Source organism: Pelobates fuscus, chromosome 5, assembly GCF_036172605.1.
Source record: "Pelobates fuscus isolate aPelFus1 chromosome 5, aPelFus1.pri, whole genome shotgun sequence".
NCBI classification, from domain to species: domain Eukaryota; kingdom Metazoa; phylum Chordata; class Amphibia; order Anura; family Pelobatidae; genus Pelobates; species Pelobates fuscus.
The window spans coordinates 303,480,538-303,503,455 of record NC_086321.1 but is presented as its reverse complement, the minus strand read 5'-3'; the positions used below and the strand labels follow the sequence as shown (position 1 = coordinate 303,503,455).

The 22,918-nt window shown below is 39.3% G+C and overlaps 1 protein-coding gene across 1 annotated transcript in view; it reads left to right on the top strand.

Annotated features, from left to right (window-relative positions):
- Positions 1 to 19,779, top strand: part of BSG (basigin (Ok blood group)) — a 62,019-nt gene extending 42,240 nt beyond the window's left edge. The window contains exons 2-9 of the mRNA XM_063456566.1: positions 8,466 to 8,886; positions 10,736 to 10,901; positions 11,617 to 11,705; positions 11,935 to 12,071; positions 14,642 to 14,918; positions 15,892 to 15,916; positions 18,082 to 18,145; positions 18,864 to 19,779. Coding sequence (XP_063312636.1) covers positions 8,466 to 8,886; positions 10,736 to 10,901; positions 11,617 to 11,705; positions 11,935 to 12,071; positions 14,642 to 14,918; positions 15,892 to 15,916; positions 18,082 to 18,136 — 1,170 coding nt within the window. The 3' untranslated portion in view covers positions 18,137 to 18,145; positions 18,864 to 19,779. The remainder of the gene's footprint in view (positions 1 to 8,465; positions 8,887 to 10,735; positions 10,902 to 11,616; positions 11,706 to 11,934; positions 12,072 to 14,641; positions 14,919 to 15,891; positions 15,917 to 18,081; positions 18,146 to 18,863) is intronic.
- Positions 19,780 to 22,918: the final 3,139 nt, after the last annotated feature.

Genomic DNA, 22,918 nt, shown 5'->3' with positions numbered 1-22,918 from the left:
CAGGACGTGAGTCAAGCAAGGGATCTGCCTGGGGGTTTGGGGGCGGCTTTTTTTGCCACCCCCTGCAAAGTGCCACCTAAGATGCCTTGTTTGCCTCACGATATACACGTCCCTGGTGCCTGTGTGTGTTACTGTATTCAGGCAACTTGGTGGGTGGTGGGGGGGGCGCCATGAAGACTTTCCGCACAGGGCGCCTATTTGCCTAAGGCCGGCCCTGGTTATGATTGCAGGGTTAAACGCTAATCCAGTGGCTGCCTTCCTCACAGCTACTAAATGCGCTTCTGCTGTACTCTGATGTTTAGTCAAATGCTGCTCATTGAGAGCAATTAACACCATAGTGACCGCGGACATACAGGGTACGTCAGACAAAGAAATGGTCTTTAATGTCCACTGGAGCAATCACTTCCGGGGTTCCACAGGTGAAGCTTGGCAATGTAGTGCAGAGGATCGGAAGCCATCAGGCAGGCTTCCGTGGCTCTGCCTGTATGCCTCATGGGGTCGGGGCACTCAGTGAAGAAAAGTGTTAACACCCACCTATTCACTTATCCGATTGCCGCAGTTTCCTTGCCGGCGATCGGTGGTCTTCTCAGTCTCAGGGGACTGTCTATCAGTGTTGTGTTTTTTGTTGTTCTTTTTTTTACAGTTTTAAAACACTAATTTTTCTGTTAAGTGAAGACTCCCGAGTATAACAGTGCTTTTTTTTTATAAATATACATGTGAAGGGTTATTTCTGACAGATATCAGTGTTACGATGTAACTTTGGTTAATTTTGAAGGAAAAAATGGTTTGTAAATGGCAAAATGCTACTTGTACTTATAGCCCTATAACTTGCAAAAAAAAAAGCTTAAGAACATGTTAACATGGGGTATTTCTAAACTCAGGATAAAATGTAGAAACTATTTAGCACGGGTGTTTTTTGGCGACTGTAGATGCGTAACAGATTTTGGGGGTCAAAGTAAAGGTGTCGTGTTTTTTTTTTTTTCTTTTTTTCATATTTTATAATTTTTTTGTTTTAATAGTAAACTATATGATATGATGAAAATAATGGTATCTTTAGAAAGACCATTTTAATGGCGAGGAAAAAACTTATATAATGTGTGGGTACTGTAAATGAGTAAGAGGAACATTACAGCTAAACACAAATACCGCAGAAATGTAAAAAGAGCCCTGGTCCCAAAAGGTAAGAAAATTGAAAAGCGGTCTGGTCACTAAGAGGTTAATAGGTGCAGTGTTTTGCCACACATGTGTACAAGCCTCATAATGCATCCTTATAGGGAAGCATTGGATTGTCTGAGATGACCAAGACTACTCCAGCCATGCCAAGCTTCCTTCAGTCATGGCTGAGATCAAAGGCAAGTAAATAGTTTAACCTACATTGGTTACCCCAATAATCTGACTAGGTACTAGTGTTTGTATCTGCAAAATTTTTGTGTTCTTTAACTGAAGATGTCTGTAAAAAGAACAATTCTTGACAGATTGTCCTTTATACACAGATATTGAACCTGTAATTGCTGGAAGACTGTACAATGCTACTATCCAACCACAGCAGTCAAACCCATCCCATGGTATGCAAACCTCAAAGTCACCTTCACTTTACACTCAGTAACTAATGCCCTCCCCATGTTAGTGTTCTATTTATGCCCTTCAGATTCTTTGTACAAAAAAATCAATGCAATGAACTATATCTAGACCAAGAGTCTGATTTTAAGAGGAGAAAAAAGTTGCTTTAGGTGCCGTGCAATAATGTAAGTCTAAAGCAGTGGTCCTGCAGCATTCCAGTACAACCTAAAAACATGTTGTATATTTTTGTCCAGCTGGTAGCATGTCTATAGTGCAGACTTGTTAGTTGGACAAACAAAAGGTGAAGTCATATTTGCCTGCCACAATCTTCTTGCATACACTAAAGAGTATGATTCATCAAATCCAGCACTTAAATGGTTGATCCAACCACCATGGCCACTTCAGATTTTTGTGTTCCAGGAGCTAGTTACACCCCTGGCGCACGTGACTTAGGCAGCCTTGTTACAGGACAGGAACTGATAACATATATTTATGAAGGGGATGGTAAGAAAATAACACAAAATATCACCCCGGTCTGCAGAAGTCCTACTATGCAAATCTTCCTAAATATGCAAATTATTGAGTCTTTTTATTTAGGCAGGGGAGATGGGAACCAAAAAAAAACATTGTAGGAAAGTGAGTGGAATGTAGCCCTTTAAGAGAAACAAGAGACAGGTTTGTGAAATATAAGTGATCTTTTTCTAAATCTGCACATTGGCATTTGTCCTACTGTAGTTGAATGTGTGTAAAAGCAAAACAAGTGTGCAGTTTGATATTTGTTTCACATGTCTCCATAAGTTTGTGATGTTGAAACCAGACCGCTCCTAAAATGCAGGTATAGATTAAAAAAAAAAATTAAAAAAAAATATGTGGATCTAATGCACCATTGTTCAGAAAAATGCATGCCCAGTACCAGTGATCAGAACTACATCAAAGCATTTGATATGTACCTGATCCAAGCCACTTTTAAGATGCTTTCTCTTTTCTGCTGTGAGACAGACTGTTAAATGAGTGTTTTTAGTCAAGAATTCTGTCATGGCAGAGTTATCTTGTGAGGTTTAGGAAATGGTCATGCTTTGTGACTGTAAGAGCTCATCAGAATATCACTGCAATAGCTAAGACATAAAAATCCTTTATTAGGACTGAGTATTAGAAGTGTTCCTTATTTTAGTCAAACTCGCACATCTTGCCTTTCTGTATTTAGAACACATTCCTGAAATTGGTCCTAAGTGGAGTGTGCTCCCCCTCTTGAAGATATAAAAACATAAATGTTTTCCAAAAGAACTGTATACAGCCTTAAATGGTACACTATATAAAGGGAATAACCCTTAGTAGAAAAGAATTGGACATTTTGTACCACTAGAAAGGTATCAGGGACAATGATTTTGTAAAGTACTTAATAGCTCCGAGATAGATATAGGAGTCTCAAGTTCAGATGTAAAACTAGAACCACAAAGATTTTTTAGAAAAGAAAAAAAGTATTTATTACTTAGTTTAAAATTGCAATTAGCAATCACCCAAAGTGCTCCACTCAAAAACAATAGTGGAAACCTAAAACATAAAAGTAAAATGATTGCTAAAGAGCACACTAGCTCTATATAAAACTCTCTGAATAATGTAGTTAAATCAGCAAAAGCACACGTCTGTGCTAGCAGGGAAACAGGAGTCACTAGATATGAGACTATTATGGGGGGGGGAATAGTCAATGATAGTCAAAGGAGTGTCTAAATGCGAGAGTATCTAAATGAGTGTGAATGCTGTATACGATAGATGCAAGATGGAAATAGTGCTTGCAAAAGAGTAGTGGTACATATATATGTACTAGCTGATAACAAGAAAATTAGTAAGCTATAACATACTAAGTGGTACAATATCTAAATGTCATCGTGAAGTAAGGATGTCATTTCTATGACGGAAGTTAGTATGCAGATTCAGAGTGTACTCTGATTAAAGTGTACAGAAAGCTTCATCTGATAGGATCAGGTAGACTAAAATATGTAGTAAATATTACTCGTAATTGATGAGCGCCACATGTAGTGATGGACTGGGCATATTCATTAGTGCCTCTAGAGAAATGATAATCCTGCCAAGACTTTAGAACTACCTGAATGTAACGTGGCTTCTGTGTAGCTAGAGTAGATGTATAATTTTGCTACACCCAAAGTCCTAGTATGACAGAAATAAAGTCTAGTATATTTAGTAAGCTAGAGAATAAATGAACATATAATTTGTAACTTATTATGAAACTAGATACCTGAAAATAAATGTTATCTTAATTGGTAACATGGGTGGATAATTGCAGTTTATAGTTAGTTTATGACAAAGATTGATCTCTGCTACATTTGAAAATTTGCTAGTCAGCATAAGAACGGCTGTATTGGGTGGTATCCAAAATGTTCTAAGTTAGTAAAAACTAAGGATTAACTAGAACTCAACCGTGCCTTCGAGGGCACCTAAATAGCCCCAACCAGATATAACCCGCAGTCATGCGAACTCTAGGCTAGCCTAAACAATATATAACCCCCATGCCTTCAAGGGCACCTACGTTCCCCTGCCAAATAGATCCTGATAAATCAAAAATTAATACGGACAGAGATAAGCGTAGTCATCGAGGTCTGAGACAACGTGGGAATGTAACCCTTGACGCGCGCTAAATGTTTTCCAAGTCCCACTATAAGATCAGCTTTTGACCTTCTTAGTAAACCTGACAAAGGTCAACAGCTGATTAGTGCTTTACCTTTTTTTTTTTTTTTTTTTTTTTAAAAGCTCTTTCACTGACCAGTGTAGACGAAAGAGAAAGGTCAGTGGTTGTGATACTAAATACTGGCACTAAAATGAGCAATCTGACATTTTAAAGATCAGTTTGTCCATTAATAATTCGGCTTCCTTCTGTTTGAAATCTGAATCACTGTGATCTTGCAATGTCTTTTTTTTTTTTTTTTTTTTACTTTTTTTACAGCTTGCATGCAACACAATGTAAGATCTTCAAGCACTGAATGACCGCTTGTGGTCATATTTTTAATGGCTCATAGCAAACCTATAGGTCTCATTGCATGATATTATCAAAGTGAATCTTAACACTTGAATGTGAAATATTAAATGAAACACCCATGAAGTACTGCAGTCCTGTTAAATTGACTTAAAATTGTAGACTCCTATATGGTTACCTTTGTTGGCATTCTGGCACCTCCCAGAATAGTGTATGCATTGGTTCATCTTAAGTGTTTTAACTAGTATTTTTTTCCTTCCAAGAAACTCTTTTTTTTTTTTTTTTTTTTTTTTTTTTTTTTTTATTCCACTCCAGGGGGTATGTACTAATTAAGACTACTCCTTAGCGAATCTCCCCCCACTTACTCTACAGTCCTGAAAGATTCTACACATTGCTCTGACATTAGTAGCTCTGCCACTGTGTACAACAAACCTATCTAGATGTTATTCCCAAGGCAGGTACACAGCTCCACTTTATATTGCCGCTCTGCCATTATTACAAGGTCGCTTTCTTTGAGTTCCTGAATTATGTTGAATTTGTCTTAAATTGTAGAGCTGTACATTTCTGCCTGAAGATCACTGTAAACCTACTTCCAGAATACAGGGAAAATGGTTACAGGATGTAGTATGATGATGTGATTTCACATGTGGCAACTTCCCCTAAATATCGGTAGTTTTATGTTGTTACCAAGGATTACGCACTGGAAAATATTGGCAAAAAGTGTGACTTATTGATGCTGTCAGCCTGCACAAGGTGGCCTCAGGTTGTTGTGTTAAACTAGATAATAGCAGTTTGTAAGTTATTCTCCGTAAGAAGACACACCAGGTATAGTTAATTTAGTAGAGGCGCTTAAACATGTCAGAAGGTAGCAGACCTGTTTTCCTATTTCAATGTTCACACTTGCACCAGTGGATTCTGGATCTGCAAGTACGACTTTCTATTAATTTTCACCAATTTACCCACTTCATGCATAGACTTTAATATACGCACAACTGAATTTGCAGATATGACATTTACACAAAAACTATTTTTGTCAGCTCTTTGCCAGAAGTATTCATGTTGTGAATGGCTTAATTTTAAAGATAAGATGGTAATTTGCGTACATGTTTGGTAAAATACCCTTGTAATTTATTCTATGTTCAAGTAGCATTGAACAGCAGTTCATATAGGTATTATATGCAATAATAGACCTTTTTATACCTGTTTTATTTCTGCAAGGCATTCTATGTAGAGCAACATAAAAGCACTGTATGTTGTGTAAGCCTGTGGGGAAACAGGACGATATTGTTTCCTATAAATACCAGTTTGCACAGGAATGCATCCTGTTCTATTCCAGAAATAGAATATCCATGTGACACTTAAATCTCTGCATAGACCTGTACATTCTCATCTGTTGGTAATGAGACTCTTACAACCATAAAGGGTTACTCAGACGCTAAATTTTGCCTGTGTATGTTAAAAAAAAAAAAAAACTGCAATAGAAGGCTGGAATCCAGTGCTGTTCAATCCTCTACGGTCGTGTCACCCTGCATTTCTGACATCACGCCTTGTTCTCTTCATGTCCATGGTCCATTTAAATGCTTCTCATAGATCAGCATTGTTGGACCGCTGAACCCTATTTGTGAATGCTGTTCGCAATCGCAAATGGCTGGATGAGCTGAGTGATGGATCATCTCAGGACTAAAGCCCCCCACCCTTCTTCCAGTCACTAAGGGAGGAAGGGCTTTTCAGAGGGTGGTGGGTGGATAAGGACCTCGCTGGTTGGAAGCAGGACGGGCTTTTACTTGCAGGAATGCTCACATGGTACCTGTAAGTGAAGAATCTAACTGCGTCCATTGCCAGTGTGCTGATGACAGACTCAATTTTTGCACGGGATTGATATTATGCAGTCTGAAACAGAGTTCAGGGCTTCGTAAGTCATGCATACCAAGGGAGTAACTAGCCCATGGCACAAAATTAGTTTTCTCAATGCGCTACTAAAAGCAGAAGTGGGTGGAGTAACCTTTTAACAGGGATTATGATAATGTTGGAAAGTGAGCATTGCAATCATATGTGCAGTTTTATGGTGGCATTGAAAACAGACTGGTCATGATTTGGGTTTGTACATGGTTTTTGTGTCCCTTTTCTGTAGTAACATTATGAACTTCATTTGTCTGTTTAAAACCTAGGCAGCTAATGTCTCCTAAAACTAAAATTTACCATTATTTGCTGATGAAATGGTTGCTTTCCACATTGGAGGCTGGCTATTTCTGAGGTGTCTTGCTGTCTTAGCTAGATGTGGCTATACTGAGATGATATACTAGTTCAGGGGTAGGCAACCTACGGCACTAGTGCCATGCACGGCACTCGAGGTGTCTTTGCGCGGCACTCAAGGCTGCTAAAGCCAAACAGGTTCTTTCCTATCAGGAGTCCCAGTGAAACTCCAGATATATGCTAATACGAAGAGGTGGTGAAGGACAATCCTCAATTTATGCATTGCAGCACGTAGAGGAAGTGATCTCAGATCACTTCCTCCCAGCACTTGTGAATGTGAATCCACACTGTAGCAGAGCAACCTGCAGCTGCTGTTGCAGCTCGTATACTTGAGCTATACCTGGCCGGCCTGGTCCCCACTGGAACCTAGGGAAGCCACACACACTGCTAGATATACACAGAAATGCAGAATAACCCTCCCCTCATACAAATAATACGAACAGCCCACACACAAACATACACACAATCCCCACAAACGCAACACCACTAACAATCCACATGCACACAACGCCACATGCAGTTTCTCACATGCAATACCCCAAACAGCCCCCACACACTACCAAACACACAATGTGACATATCCATCCACACACAATTCCAGAAGCAGCCCCATACACAGCCCACATTCATATGTATCATACACGATACCATAAACTACTAATGAACATATACAATATACGCACAAATACAATGATACAAAGCAATTACAGTAAAAATAACACAAACAGAATACGGCAGCATACACACCTCAATTTAAAAAAAATAGGATCAGCACGCTACGCCACATCACAATCCTATATCGGCACACTGCTGCTAAAAGGTTGCCTACCCCTAGTTTATGATTCTCCCATACACCTTAACGCAGGGGTTCTCAACTTAAAAAAAATAGGATCAGCACGCTACGCCACATCACAATCCTATATCGGCACACTGCTGCTAAAAGGTTGCCTACCCCTAGTTTATGATTCTCCCATACACCTTAACGCAGGGGTTCTCAACCCAGTCCTCAAGGACTCCCTACCAGTCCAGGATTTAGGGATTACCTGTGTGTGTCTAAGGTGTTTTTCTTTACACCTTAGACACACACAGGTAATCGCTAAATCCTGGACTGGTAGGGGGTCCTTGAGGACTGGGTTGAGAACCTCTGCCTTAATATAGAACGTCCCTGGAAGGTTTTTTATTTTTTTTTTATTTACATTTTTTATATTGAATTACATTTATTATAAATTTCTACAAATCAGTGGTCATTTATTTGCTTTAATTCCTTTTTGAGCAGCTGGTAGCTTCAACATTTTAAAAGGAGATCTAAAGCTATCTATAGCATTCAACTTGTTTTATTACTTGAAGGATGTCAAAGTTCCTGATTTTTTTTGACTCGAATTCTAATCTGTTAATTATAGCATTTTTCTTTTTAGTTGCTCTGTCTAGTTTTCACATCAGTGAGCCAGTGTAACCTTTTGTGTAACCTTTTGTAATGATTACACTCCAAGTATCGAAGTACTGTATAGGCTTTTAATCTTTGTACACATTGCTTAAAATGCGCACTTAAGAATTTTTTCCATTGTTACATTTTACAGTGACCCCATTCTTCCAGTAGCTTAACTTGGTTTTTCACTCCCTGTCAAATGTTTTTGTATGTTTATGCTGACTTAGATCAATTTAGCAAGTCTCATATCTTGCTCTTCTTCCCATCGAACTCTTCACCTATTCCCCTCCCCCCCCCCCCCCCCCCACAGCTGGGTTCATTAAATCTCCACTTTCTGAAGTGAATCTGACTGGGCAGTCAGTGGAGCTGCATTGTGAGGCAATTGGGCACCCCATGCCAGAAATCCAATGGTGGTTTGAGCCAGATTATAGCAATGAGAGCTTTTCACAGCTATGGGACGGTGCACGTGGTGACAGAGTGCAAATGAACGCCACTTACGTCTTTCATGCCACTAGCACGCTCTACCTAATGAACCTTCGCCCAGAGGATTCAGGGACATACGAATGCCGTGCCAGCAACGATCCTGACAGAAACCATCTAACGAAGAGCCCTCGCATCAAGTGGATCCGATCCCAAGCCAATGTGATTGTCATAGACCGTGAGTGACAAATTAAATGCGTGGAGATCCAATCCCTTATTTTCCAGTTAACCTTCTAGTTTATATTACCGAACCCCATGCTCTTGTGAACTCTCCTCATTGCTCATGAGTTGCCTCAAAATATCTCTGCTAGAACTTGTTCCTGAAGTACCACCATTCCCTTCAGTTTCCTTTTTCTCTTCCATATTACTGTGTAGACCAACCCTTCCCCACAATATTCCCATCTACTTATGACTTGAGACAGACTGGCTCTTTGTTCCTTGGTCTGTAAGTGTTGAAATATTCTAGTTTTTTTTTTTTTTTTGGTCCCAATATTCCCTTCTCTCCAGTGAGTGAAATCCTTACACCTCCGCTTTTTATTAGAATTTCCTTCCTTGTTCCACTTTTCCAAATCTACAATTTTCTCCCTTGATACCATCCTGCTCCACTATCAGGGGATCGTCAACTAAGCTCTCTTCCTCCTTATTCCGGTAGGCTTCTTCTGTTGCCCTCAGTAGTGGTTTTAGAAGACCGCCAATCATTGCAAGCCTGCCCTTATATCTACCTCCATTTGTTTTGCTACCCTTGTTTCACAAACCACACCGATGTACTCTCTCCAGTGCTTCCCGTCTGTTCCAGCTGTGCTTGCACAGTGTTTGTTGTGATACTGATCAAACACATGTTGTCATAGATTGTTTAACGTAATGATTTAGGACTCTCCAGGAGTCATACAGTACACTCAGATGCTATTTAACAGCTGTTGACTTTGCTTTACTTGATTCAAGGTTGTCACCTGGGAGGAAATATAAAACCGATTAGACTCTCCTCCCTTTCGGTAGCACAATCTGTAGGAATTTATGAAACTTGTAAGTTCTTCCAGAATCAAAGTATCGGTAACAGATGCCTTATCTTATTTCTCGAATCTTTTTATAAAGTGGTTTTTAAGTTTTATTTTTATTTTATTTTGAGAATAACATGCTCCCCAGGGGGGTAAAATCTGCTTTTCTAAATTACTTAAAACGGTCTTCTCAAATTTTGCATCATGTCCTGCATTAGACACATTTTATAATGGGTCTGACTAGTTGGTCGAATAGGTTTATATTCTGGTAGAGAAATTAAGAAAGTGAGTTAGAGAGCTTTTTAAGTAGAAAGTATAAAGGCATTCTATATAGTCTGTAGATGTATTTATTTTTCTCTACTCTATAATAAACTTTTTATACCAAAGTCCAGAATATTTTTTTCCAAAAAGTTGCTGGGAGAAAATCCAGGATTATTCCTAAAAGATGTGGAGAGATCTGGAAGGCAGTGTCAGGACATCAACTGCCAAATAGGGAAATGACAAAACAAAATTGTAAACTGGAAAAACCTCACTCCATTTAAAATGTGGTGGTAATCTGGTTGTAAAAGTAAACTCCATTATTTTATATATGCTTTTTTTATTTTTATTTAAAAGTTCAAATCTGCTTTCACTGTAAGTAAACTGTAATTACTATGCAAAGTTAAACTATACACCACACTAAATATTACATGAGTTTGACTAGTTAACTCCTTAAGGACACATGACATGTCTGACATGTCATGATTCCCTTTTATTCCAGAAGTTTGGTCCTTAAGGGGTTAAGGTAGAGTTAGAAGGGCCTTCTGGGATAGAAATGGTTTTGGCTTTGCCATTATAGATGGTGATGGTTCACTGTAGGCACTTAACTTGTTAACCTTTTATATGGAGCTCACCCGAGATGGCTTGCTGATCCTCATGGATAAATATAGACCATATAATCCTTTTGGGGTGCAAAAGGGTTGCCATTTTTAGACTGTTAAAAGCATTTATCTAAACTATTCTCATTGTTACCTTGTGTTTTCTTCCTTACAGCTCCAATTATTATAACAAACTCTCCGGAAGAAATAGTGGAAGGAACGTATGTTATCCTAAGCTGTAATCTGACCGATCCAACCCTGCCAATTTCTGGTCATGAATGGTTGAAGGGGAGCAAAGTGATCCAGGAAGACAAAGACTCATCTCAAATTATGTTTTACAAGTAAGTCTTGATACATTCTGGGTTGTATTATACTATGGGGAATTCTACAGTAACTATAAACCTACACTATGCTTTAGTACTAAATATTTCATGTAAGGGGCAGTCACTAGTCACTTCCTTTTTTTTTTTTTTTTTTTTTTTAATTGAAACTCAAATGTGGCAGGTCAGGTCCAGAAGAAAATCTGCACAATACATCAGAAGTCACATTTCTTTATTTCTTTTTATATATTACTATATTAACTGTTGGTAGCAATTTATCCATGGTGTTAAAATAAGGCACATACCACACAAATTTGTAATATAGCTTAAAAAGTCTCCTGTTGACATTTTGATTGTTGTATTTAGGCCTGTAAAATGCTCCATTCCTGGAAATCCCTAGCTTATCTGCATTGTCAGCTTCTATAAACATTGTTGCCCATATACAATGCATGGCCTGATTTAGAGAAGACGTGACACACATCCACCCATCCTCTCTTGGTAGACTAGCCATTTACTAATTTATTTATTTTCCCTCTGTGACCTAAATTCCTGTCACATCTCAACTGTGATCAGCGTTGGTAAAACAGGACTGTTAATTGGCTGCATCCACTATTGCCCTTCTAATCCTTTGTTCCTCTAATGCCGACAGTGCTGCAAAAGACCAACACTATATTAAAATAAACATCAAGGAAGTAGTCTTGTTTGTTTATAATCTTTTCTACTACTTTTATCTCAGTGTTTCAGAGGTGAATGCAGAAAGCTCTGGGCAATATACCTGCAAGTTCTTGACTACTCCCGAAGTCGTTGAGGTGATTAATGTGACTGGTAAGTCCTGAGAACCAATATTTCACCGATATTAAATCTGTGTAAACCCACTAAGCTGCAACATTCTTTAGCAGCTAATCTCACAAGAACAAACTTAATGCGATGCCAAATACACAAAGCATATTCATGTAGCTGAAATAAATGTGCATTTAGATGATCACTACTCCTTATGGGTTTCCTGGCTTTTGGTCATTAAATTTGTTTTTCATGTTCCTTATTTATCTTTCAGTCTCCCCTCATGTTGTCGCATACAAGAAATCTGAGCATGGTAATGAAGGGGATACTGGAGTGCTGACTTGCAAAAGTAGCTCATTCCCACCTGTGGAACTCTGGGCATGGTCCTTGGTCACTGAAGGAGGCATTGAGGTTTGTATTGAAGGAACACTCAGTGTATATATAATGTTATTTCTTTTAGTCAGACCACCTCACCAGTAAGTTCTTAGACAAGACATCTGTCAATCTAGAAGTTTGTTTGAGCAAGCTTTCTTCACCTCTAAATATCCCCTTTCTATAACTTTAAAGCACGATTTAATGTTTTTGCTATATAAATACAAACATACTTCCAAAGAAAACAAAAAGCATGCATCTTACCCCCCTTTTGTAAAAAGTAATTTTCTGTTGAGATGAAAAACAAAACAAAACTTGAGACTCCAGACATTTAAAGCACTTTAACAATCTGAAGTGCTTTAACACCTTAAGGATGGCAGGCGCTCTATGCCGTCCTTTTTGGAGCAGTCCGAAACGCGGGCGCCATAGAATGTCCTCGTCGTCCTTCATACTTATCAGGTCGCCGGCAGTCACGATCCTGGGGTCTGCCTGGGAGCTCAGGCAAGACCCCTCTGCCTGATCCGGCCCCCCTCCCCATGTGGTTATGTTGCCTTTGAGAGTGTATAGTAGCCCAGGAATGAGAATTACCCCCATGATGACATACCATTTGCAAATGGGGTATGTCCAGTCTTTCTTAGTAGCCACTTCGTCACAAACACTGGCCAAAATTAGCGTTCAATTTAGGTTTTTGCATTTTTAACACAACAAATATTAAGGCTAAATTTGGTCAGTGTTTGTGACAAAGTGACTACTAAAAAAAGGCTGGACATATACCCCATTTGTAATACCTTTTGGGTTGTCTACTTTTGCAAATGGTTAGCCATCATGGGGGTAACTTACATACCTGGGCTACCATTTGGCCTCAAAGGCAACATAACCAGTATGGCAAATTTCAGTGTGAATAAACTGAAAAAATTAATGTGCTATATTTGACCCCGTTACTTTCCAGAACCCCATAAAACCTGTACATTGGGGGTACCGTTTTACTCGTGAGACATCGCTGAATACAATGTGTACTTTGTTGCAGTAACCGCTAACAGTATTGTGAAATTCAGTTAAAATGCCATGGAAAAAGTCTTAATTTAAAAAAATATACATTTTATTCATATTAAATTATGTTTAATATACTAATGTTTGATTTGACATGAAAGCCCTGTTTCTCCTGAACAAATATATGATCAGTGCACATAATATGAAAGACGTGAATTACGCCTGAACAGAGATATATAGCTTAAATTCAAGGTATTGTTTTGATCACAACTTGTACAACTGCGTCAGTCCTTAAAGGACCACTATATAGTGCCAGGAAACAAGCTTGTTTTCCTGGCACTATGTAGTTCTTTGTCATCGTCGTTCCCCCCCCCCCCCCCCCTCACCCTCATGGTCCCCCTCCTGCTGGGCTGAAGAGGTTAAAACCCCTTCAGCCACTTACCTTTCTCCAGTGCCGGGCTCCCTTGGTGTTGGGAACTCTCCTCCTCCTGTCGACGTCAGCGCTGAAAGAGTGGCAAGAGCCGCCCATAGGAAAGCATTACTCAAACCGCCCATAGGAAAGCATTACTCAAACCAAAGATTGAGGGAATTACGATAAACTAGGACAAAGATGTAGTTTAGCATAGATAAATTAACTATTTAAAGACTTTAAATGAGAAAAAGGACATGAAATGGACACTGTAGACCATATTTACATTGCAGCACTAAGTCTGCCCAGACAGCCACTGGGGACGCTTCCGGAATTGTAACACTCTTGGTCCGTTATCTGACGCTTGATGTCCTCACGTTATACAGGAGGACCTCCAGCATCAGATTTTTTCCCCATAGGAAAACATGGGGGGAGGGGAGGGCACTACAGTATCCCTAAAAGTCCTGCAAAGTGACCCAGTCACCCTTGTTAATCAGCTGGATTCTGCAAGTCATATCAGATATACTTGTGGTATTTAATGGTAATCCAACTGTGTACAGCAGGCTAATTTGAGGAAACCTGTGATCTAAACGTAGGTAAATCCTGCCTGATCGATTTTTAAATGTAGTTGATTCAGAGAGAATGCTCATTGTTTTGTTGACGGCACTAAATGAAACATAAATGAACACCCTAAATACTGTAACCCCTATAGTGCACAATAAGTTTCTAAAAATGCTCATTTTTGTTTATGGTTAGTCTTCTTACCTGACTTCTGCTAAGTATCTCTCCAAGTCTCCTTTGGTTACCAGGAGACCTAGGAGCTCTATAATTGAACAGTAAGAAGTAGTTAGTGTTTAATCATTCTGCAAATCTTGAATACAGGGTTATTTACTTATTTTTGTTCAGAGAAGCATTGAGCTTGGCTTCCCACTGCTTGGGACACCTGCTGGCCGGAAGGCGCTGAGGAAAGAAGTGTTTTGATTTTGTTTTTAGAACATGCTGTTTTTTTAGTTCTGTGTATGTTTGATCTCTGGGGATGTAGTGGAAGACTTCTCAGTACATGCAGGATCAGCACAATAAGGATCGTGAGGAGATGAGACAGACATGCAAAAAAAAAATGCATTGTTCTTAATGCCTTATATCCTCCCCACTAAAACAAATATCCACCTAAATTAGCTATATATAACTTCTTATGAACTCTTGTTTCCAGCCTATAGTGAATGGAAGTAAAGATCGCTTCATCATAAAGTCCAGCGGCAATAAGACAGAACTTCGCATCCTGAAGTTGGATATAGAGGCTGACCAGGGTACATATGCTTGCAATGGAACAAACTTCCTAGGTACAACAGGGGCCACAGTCTCCCTCCGTGTGCGCAGTCGTCTTGCTGCCCTCTGGCCTTTCCTTGGCATTGTTGCTGAAGTTATCATCCTGGTTACAATCATCTTCATTTATGAGAAAAGGAGAAAGCCAGATGAGGCACCTGAAGGTAAGTCTGTTAGTGTTGAGATATACTAGGTTTCTTTTTAGAGCTTTCTTTCTTATTCATCGAATATCAAATGGTATTGCGTATGTAAGTGGGCCGTGGATGAAGCTTTACAGTCTGTATGAAGTTAAGTTTCTGTGAGACAAGTAATGCACTTATGAAAAAAATGTGTGTCCGCTGATATAGAAGATTCCCACCAGAAATGAATCCGTGTGCTTTAGATGCAGAATGTTTTTAATTAGACTATATATAGAACTAGATTCAAAAGTGTGTAAGTTATTTAGGCACCACAACCACTATAGCTTGGGCAAAGACAGGCTCTGTTTTGCATTGTTAAGTCCACCTTTAGTTGCTTCCACTATAGTCACATACGCTGCATGGAGACACTTATTCCTTATAGAGTTGTACTGACTTGCAACATGGCAATTTTGCTGCACTTTAGCACTAGCTTCACAATACTTCCCTGCGGGGAAGCATTGGGTTGGCCCGTTATATAAAATATCCAACACTGCATAATCATTTTTTCAGAGCACTGAATAATCTTACCCAATAAATAACACTGCCCACCACCAATTATGACAATCTTTTAGTTGGTGAATTGGATCTCCATCCTATGCTCTTTTTTTTTTTTTTTTTTTTTTTTTTTTTTACTCATATAAATTTTAATACCATGTAGCGCTAATGTTAAATCATTGTTAGTCCAATGCATCTCTCTGCTCTGTCCCTTAGCTTTAGGCAGTGAAAAATCTTACTTTGGTAAGAGTAAATTTCCCTTTTCTCCCAAGACCATTTGCCTCTTGCTTTATTTAGTTGATTAGTGTGGGGGTGGAGTAACAAAATGCATTTGCTAGAATATTGCCTTGTCCTCCAGTCTCTTACCCTGACAATCATAAAAGATGCTAATGTATTTAAGACCTCTTCTAACTGTAATTTGTTTGTGTCCTTCCCCCCCACCCCCCTTCATGAATCATTCAAGATGAAGATGGCGGATCTGCACCTTTGTAAGTACATGTAATATTAACAGGTTTAAAGTATCTATTGTCTGTATGTCCTATTCTGCAATAGGTCAGTGGGTCTTGAAGCTTCTTACCATGTGCTGCAGACACACATATATCCTATTAGAGCAGTTTCTAATTATTTTTTAATATGTTGAGGAACCGTTTCTTGATTCAAGGAGGGATCTGACTGCCGTACTGGGGTCGAGGAGGATTTTTTTTTTTCCTAGTTTGTTGCAAAACTGGAAAGCACTTACAACTGGTATTTTTTTGTCTTTTGGATCAACAGCAACATATGTGAGTGAGGCTGAACTTTGATGCATGTCTCTTTTCAGCTATGTAACTGAAAATAGGCATTACAATCCATAACTAATGGTGCCTTTAATCCGCTACACCCAAATCTCTCCACTGATGCAATAGTAACCGCAAAGTAGTCCAGGCACTCAATGTCTTAATACATCAGATTTATTGGAGAGAAAAAAAACAGACAGATACAGTGCTTGGACTACTTTGCTTTAACTATATGGATTAGGGATTTGCCAACTAGGTCCAGTGCACCGAGGTCTACAGGTGATGAGCGTATGGATCTCACCCTTTTTTTTTTTGCTTCCACTGATGCAATAGACATACGTTATGCCAGCCTTAAATTATAGGGCTATGTGGATCCTGACTCTCATATACATGCAATAAATAACCTAAAGGGACAAACTGAAGGGATTTAGGGGACTGGGGTGTCTCTTGATTCTGTAATCTATTGAGGGAGAGCGAATTTTAGCTCAATTACTGTCCCCACTCTTTATTTAATGTAAAACCTAGAAAAAAGTTTTGCCTGCCTGCAATCTCGTGCCAGGGCTAGCTCCTCCTGGTCCTGCTCCTCTATGTCCCCTCCTGATGTCACTGGGGACACAAGCAGTCCAACACAGGCTTCTCATTAAGAAACCTGTGACTTGACCATTTTGCTGGCTTAGAGCACATGCGCAAGTTTTATTTATTTTTAGTGAAGAAAATAAAATCTGGACTGAGGTGTGTGTGTGAGAGAGCGCAATGTGGCTTGGAGGGAAAGTTGGCTTCCCCTTACAAGCGCTCTGAGTTGCATATTGCCCCAGGCACACTATAACCAGTAACTCCGTATGTGTAGTGTTTCTAGCTTGAATGCGATTGATCCACATATTTAGTAGTACTTTCCCTACAAATAGCACTCTCCTGGCATGTCGACAAGTGGAGCATATGTTCAGTAATCTGTTCAGTAGAAGGGAAAGTACCGAACCAGGGGGACAGTACTGGTACAAGGGTCCACCACAAAATAAAGGCTTGTCCAGCACAATGGCTGGCTCTCTGATGGACACACAATCAAAAAAGTTCATATAGGTTCCTAGATATGTTGTTGCTTAAAAGGCCCAACTAATTTTGCACGACTTTTTGGTCTTAAGATGTGCACACCATGAATTGTGGAACAAACTCATTGCATCTGCTATAAATACATAAAATTTGTTCTTCTATTGGCCATGTGAGCTGTGAAGAAAGTCATACAGTCTCTCAAAGGAACAAACACTTTTTCCTAAACCTATAGTGTTAAAATGACTATTTGGCCCCTTAACCCATTAAGGACACACGACATGTGTGACATGTCATGATTCCCTTTTATTCCAGAAGTTTGGTCCTTAAGGGGTTAAATAAAGTAAAAACGTATTGAAACAATGCATTTCTATGAAGAAAGTTCAGTGTCTCAGAGGGTGGAGACACTGAATGGCAGTGCTGTACACTGTGCTGCACTGCCCCAGGAAGCACATCTGGCAGCCATCTGAGGAGTGGCCAGTGAAGGTATCCCTAGGCTGTAAAGTAAACACTGTATTTTCTCTGAAAGGACAGAACAACAAGCCTGCAGGGAATGATTTTACAAACCAGAACAACTACATTTAGCTGTAGTTGTTCTGGTGACTATAGTGACCCTTAAAAAAAATTGTTCTCTCTGTTGTTTGAACATGATTTGAATAGTCTGCAGCATTTAAGTCGTGTTTTGCTTTAAGTAAACGACATGAAAAGCATACTAGAGCTGTTATCCAGATAACTAATTTCCAATGGTCAGAAGAATGTGTTTAGGTTAATTTGTTTGCTTGGATATTGCTATATACTTCTGTATGTAAATCTACCCTATTTCTCTCCATTTATAGGAAAAGCAACTCTGGAGCAAACCATGACAATGTACGTCAAAGGAACTCTAGCTGAGTCACAAAGGTGAGTGTTTCCCTACTGCACATGTTACTTGACCCACTGTTTAGTGATCCAACAGAACTCCACCAGTCCAAATGTATTTGGAAAAAAAATTTCTTTGAAAATATTTTACAATTTAAAGGGACCTCATCATAGTTGTCCTTGTGATCATGAAGTAATTTCAATAGGTTTGTCAATACACTTACTAGTAGCCAACAACAATTCCCTCCTTTTTCCTTTTTATTTTCATTCTTTCTCCTTTTTTACAAGTACTCCACTCCTTCTTTCTCCTATTCTACAAGTACTCTGAGCCTTCTTTCTTCTATTCTTCAAGTACTCTGCTCACAGACAAACACTTACATACAGGGCCGCCATCAGGGGGTGACAACCATGACGGTTGTCACTGGCCCAGCCACCCAGGCCCCACGTGGAGCGGTGAAACTGCAGCAGGTGTATCTACACCAGGGCCTGTCAGGTGGCCCAAGCATTTAGGGCCACACGATGAGCCCTATGTCTTCAGGGGCCTGGTAAGCGCTGCGGGCGTGTAATAGCGCAACCGTACCCCTTTTAAAAAAAAAAAAAAAGAAATGCTGCTGGGAGGAAGTGACAGCAGACTGTTGTGGTTATAGTGCAGAGTTAATGACTTTATTGGTTATTGTTGGGTTCCTCCCACCCCAACACTTCCAATCAAATGTTTTTTTTTTTTTTATCTGGAGAATTACAACTCCATCTTTTATTGCAGGTGACGATGGAGAGCAGAGGGAACAATTTCCATGTACTTTGTTCCAGAAGAGATCCTTAGTATATACCGGTCTTCTTTGTGCCACTCGGCATCAATCACCACCATCGGCCTCCCCTCGTTCTTTCTGCTTGCTGTCAGATTTGTATTTTCAGTGTTCTCCTTTTTTAACATGACATTAAACTAGCTTTATTATGTTTAGAAGCAAAAATAAGACCATGTTGCTGCCTTGTGCACTCTATTTTATCATCACTTCCTGACAGCTGATCAGGTTGAGGCCAGGCACTTAAGTTGGTGCCTAGGCCATCAGATTGCTGTCTGGTAGTTATGTTCTCTCATTATTACTACAATAAAATTTACCTTTTGACATTGCCTTGTCTTACTGCTGGAGCATGTTTCTTTCAGCAACTAAGCCAGCCTGTTTACTTGAGCAGGTTGTCCCCATGCATTATAGTAACATATTTTGCGATATCTGTCCTTGGGTTTTAAGTGCATCTTTTTTTTTTTTTTTATAAAGCTAATTCAAAATGCCTGTTTATTTACAGTTCTTGATTTCCCATCTATATGAAAGTACTGACAAGCCATTGGTCTCTTACTAGATTTATATGGCATGTTTTAAGTACTGCCCTATCACTGTATGCACAATGAGCGCAGCTTTGTGTAAATTATAAAATTCCCCCTGTATTATGTAATATCTTATTGTAGATTGCCATGTGTTGCGCAAGGTGAATGACTGTTTTGTGTGGCTTTTTTTTCTTTTTTAGTTTATGTGCATGGAAGACTGAATTGATTTTTGGGTAAAGAATAATAAAGGGTATGTTCAGCACATTTTGATTTATAAGTCTTGGTTTTTCTGCAACACTGGATTGTAAAATTGTATGTGAAGAAAATTAAACAAATAAAATGTTTCTCCCTTTTATGTCTTTGGAATTTGTTTGATTTTTTTTTATAATTTGTTTACCCTTTTCTAAAAGGCTTTTGAATGTCTATAAGCCTAGCTTGACTGATCAAATGCACAGTTTCAATCCTCTTTCTAGTTCAGGTTGTAAACTAATTCCATCTGCATCTCTTACTCTTAAGAATGTTGTGAAATAAATGATTGGTCATTTTGTCTTTATTGTGCATCAGCAATAAAATAGAAACAATATAAATAAGAAGTTTATATTGGCCAAGGTGACCTCCTTACCCTCTTAACCCGACCTGTACTAGGGGGGCTGTTCCCACAGCTGTTAGAAGGAACACCTTCCTGCAGTACAGCTATTCCTGAGCTGATGCTCCCAAAATCTTCACTCAAACTGGCAAATCTGTTAGGCTGCACAAGATCAGGACTAGCTAAACCTTTCCTCTTCCCTCACCCTCTGCTTCCTCGCCCCACTGTTACCCAGCTATGTGCCAGTTCTTCAACTGTCTCATCACCCACTAAACTCTTCTCAGTGAGCAGCAGACTCCTCTCAAGATTGTCAATCTCCCTCAGTGTTGCAATTTGCCTCTCCAGCTCTCCAATCTGAGCTTCCAGAAAAGCCACTCGCTCACACCCACCACAGAGGTATGGACCCTGGACAGCTTTATCCAGGCATGCATACATGCAGCACAGTACGATGTACACTGAGTAAAACTTGCAATCTTGCTAGCACTCATCCCCAGTTACCAAAAAAACAAGGGAGCAAAACCATATTTACACTCTTGGTTTCAACTCTCTTGTAGTTTCAACTCCTGTTGTTTTAACTCCTACTTAAGATACTACTTGAAATAGCCTACTTTCAAGCAAACTCCAGTGAGCTCTGTGAGTCAGTAGTGAGTTTTTATATTGGCAATACAAATCCCACACAGTGGGAATTAAGGGGCCCTCCCCCTAATTAGCTCAGCAGCAGCACCCACAAGGAGGGGAATATAATCCTACAGAACGTTCATTATGAGGATTTTACTTCACACAATCACAATTTCATTATAAAACTATAATTTATTGTGACAATAATATGTAACATGCGTGATAATAATCAGTGAATATTTAGTATAACATAGGTATACAACAGAATGACAATGTTTAAACAAATTCAGCGAATACAGCATCAACTGTCAAGAGCCAGATTTAGGAGGGTACTGAACACAGAACTCAACTTCACAGCACAGGGAGAAGCCATAAAATCAGTTAGATCCTGATTAACTATTCCACTGCTGGTTACAATCCTCCCGGGCATATAATTTCCTATTCTGTTGCAATTTTCAAAGCAATATTAATACCAGATCATTAATCATTCCTGGAACCATCCAATAAAAAAAATCTACTAGATTTTACATTAGCCAAATTTTTATTTTCCTAAATAAGAAACACCATCTTATTTCAGAACAAGTCAATATTTCTGGATAACGTGTCATGTTAACCTCTTGGTAAATGTAACCGTTAATATACAATTAAATTGATTCCACCTGCAGGAATGGCATTTTTATAACCATATATTCTTTAGTTAACTAAGATTTCTAATTTAAAATCTGACAATTTATCCAGGCATATATTCCTGCTATGTAAAATGTAAATTAATTTTAATTAAATAAAACCAGTTCTTATCCAATGATGAGAATAATGCCAGGAATTGAATAAAAGTATGATTAGGATTGTATGCAATAGAAAATTATTAAGAATTAGGTGAGTTTAAGAGAGAGTTGATAGTTTCTTGAGGACAGTCAAAGAGTTTGAGAGCAGAGTGTTAGATGTTAGATCTTGAATCTCTGGATTGAGTGTGTATTTTCAATCTCTGTCCTGAATCTCTTTTGTCCTTACTTTTTAAAGGGACAGACTATCTGTAAGTCAGTAGTTGATCGGACCTATAGGCAGGGGCGTACCTAGAGCATTTGGCACCCGGGGCGGGTCCTATTTTTGAGACAGTCACACACACACACAGTCACACACACAGTCACAGATTGTCCCACACACTCACACACACACAATCACAGGCATATAGTTACACACACACACAGTCAAAGACAGTCACAATCACAGTTACACACTCTCACTTACTGTAAGCTTGGGCTGGAGGAGGAATGGATTCAGTACCTCTGGCTCCTGTGCTGTAGTTGGGGAAGCAGGGACTCCTTCCTGCTTCCCCTCTATGTGCAGCAGTATGAGGCTGCATGTAGCTCCGCCCCCACAGCCGTTTTAGCTCCGCCCCCACAGCCGTTTTAGCTCCGCCCCACAGCCGTTTTAGCTCCGCCACAACTCTCTGTGCAGCCAGGTCTCTTGCTTGCTCCCAGCCCCTGCGTGTGAGCTGTGTCGGCTGCCCGGCGCCCTGCTGCTATGGCACCCGGTGCAGCCACACAGCTCACAGAATAGCAAGCCTGGCCAGCCCTGGTGGCACCCCCTTCCTGATGGCACCCGGGGCGGACTGCCCCCACCTATACGCCCCTACCTATAGCGAGCTGTAGAGTGTCTAAAAAAAAAAAAACAGACTATCATCTAGATTTTGGTCAGTAGATGGCGCCCTTACATCACCAAAATTTCTTGTCCTGGAAAGTTAACTAAAAATGATTTTTACGTAATTTTGGCTTATCTAAATGGCCAGTATAACTCAAATTTGCTGCCAGTTCAAAGGATTTACCCCATCTTCGTGGCGGCAATTTCGATCGTAATTCTAGAATTGACACCTCCTAACCTTAATTTCACCCTTTTAATTACAATGGGATGTTGTAAGATTCCGAAAGTAAAATTAATTACTAGGTGTTATCTGTCACTAATGTCTGGCTTTCTGGTCTTCTTGTGTGAAGCTGTGTGTAAGATTTCTATTCCACTAACATTTAAATATATTTTTCATTGATTTTTATCAATGAATAGTCTAACATTATACTAATTATGCGTTTAATATAATAGTAAATAAGTGTGTCTGTGTGTGTGTGTGTAATATATATATATATATATATATATATATATATATATATATATATGTGTGTGTATGTATATATAAATATAATGGTGGGGAAAAATTGTGATTGAAAACCCCTTCCACCTGAAGTCTGTGGATAGTTAATACAATGTTAAACAAGTCTTATGGCTTGACTGGTTAGCA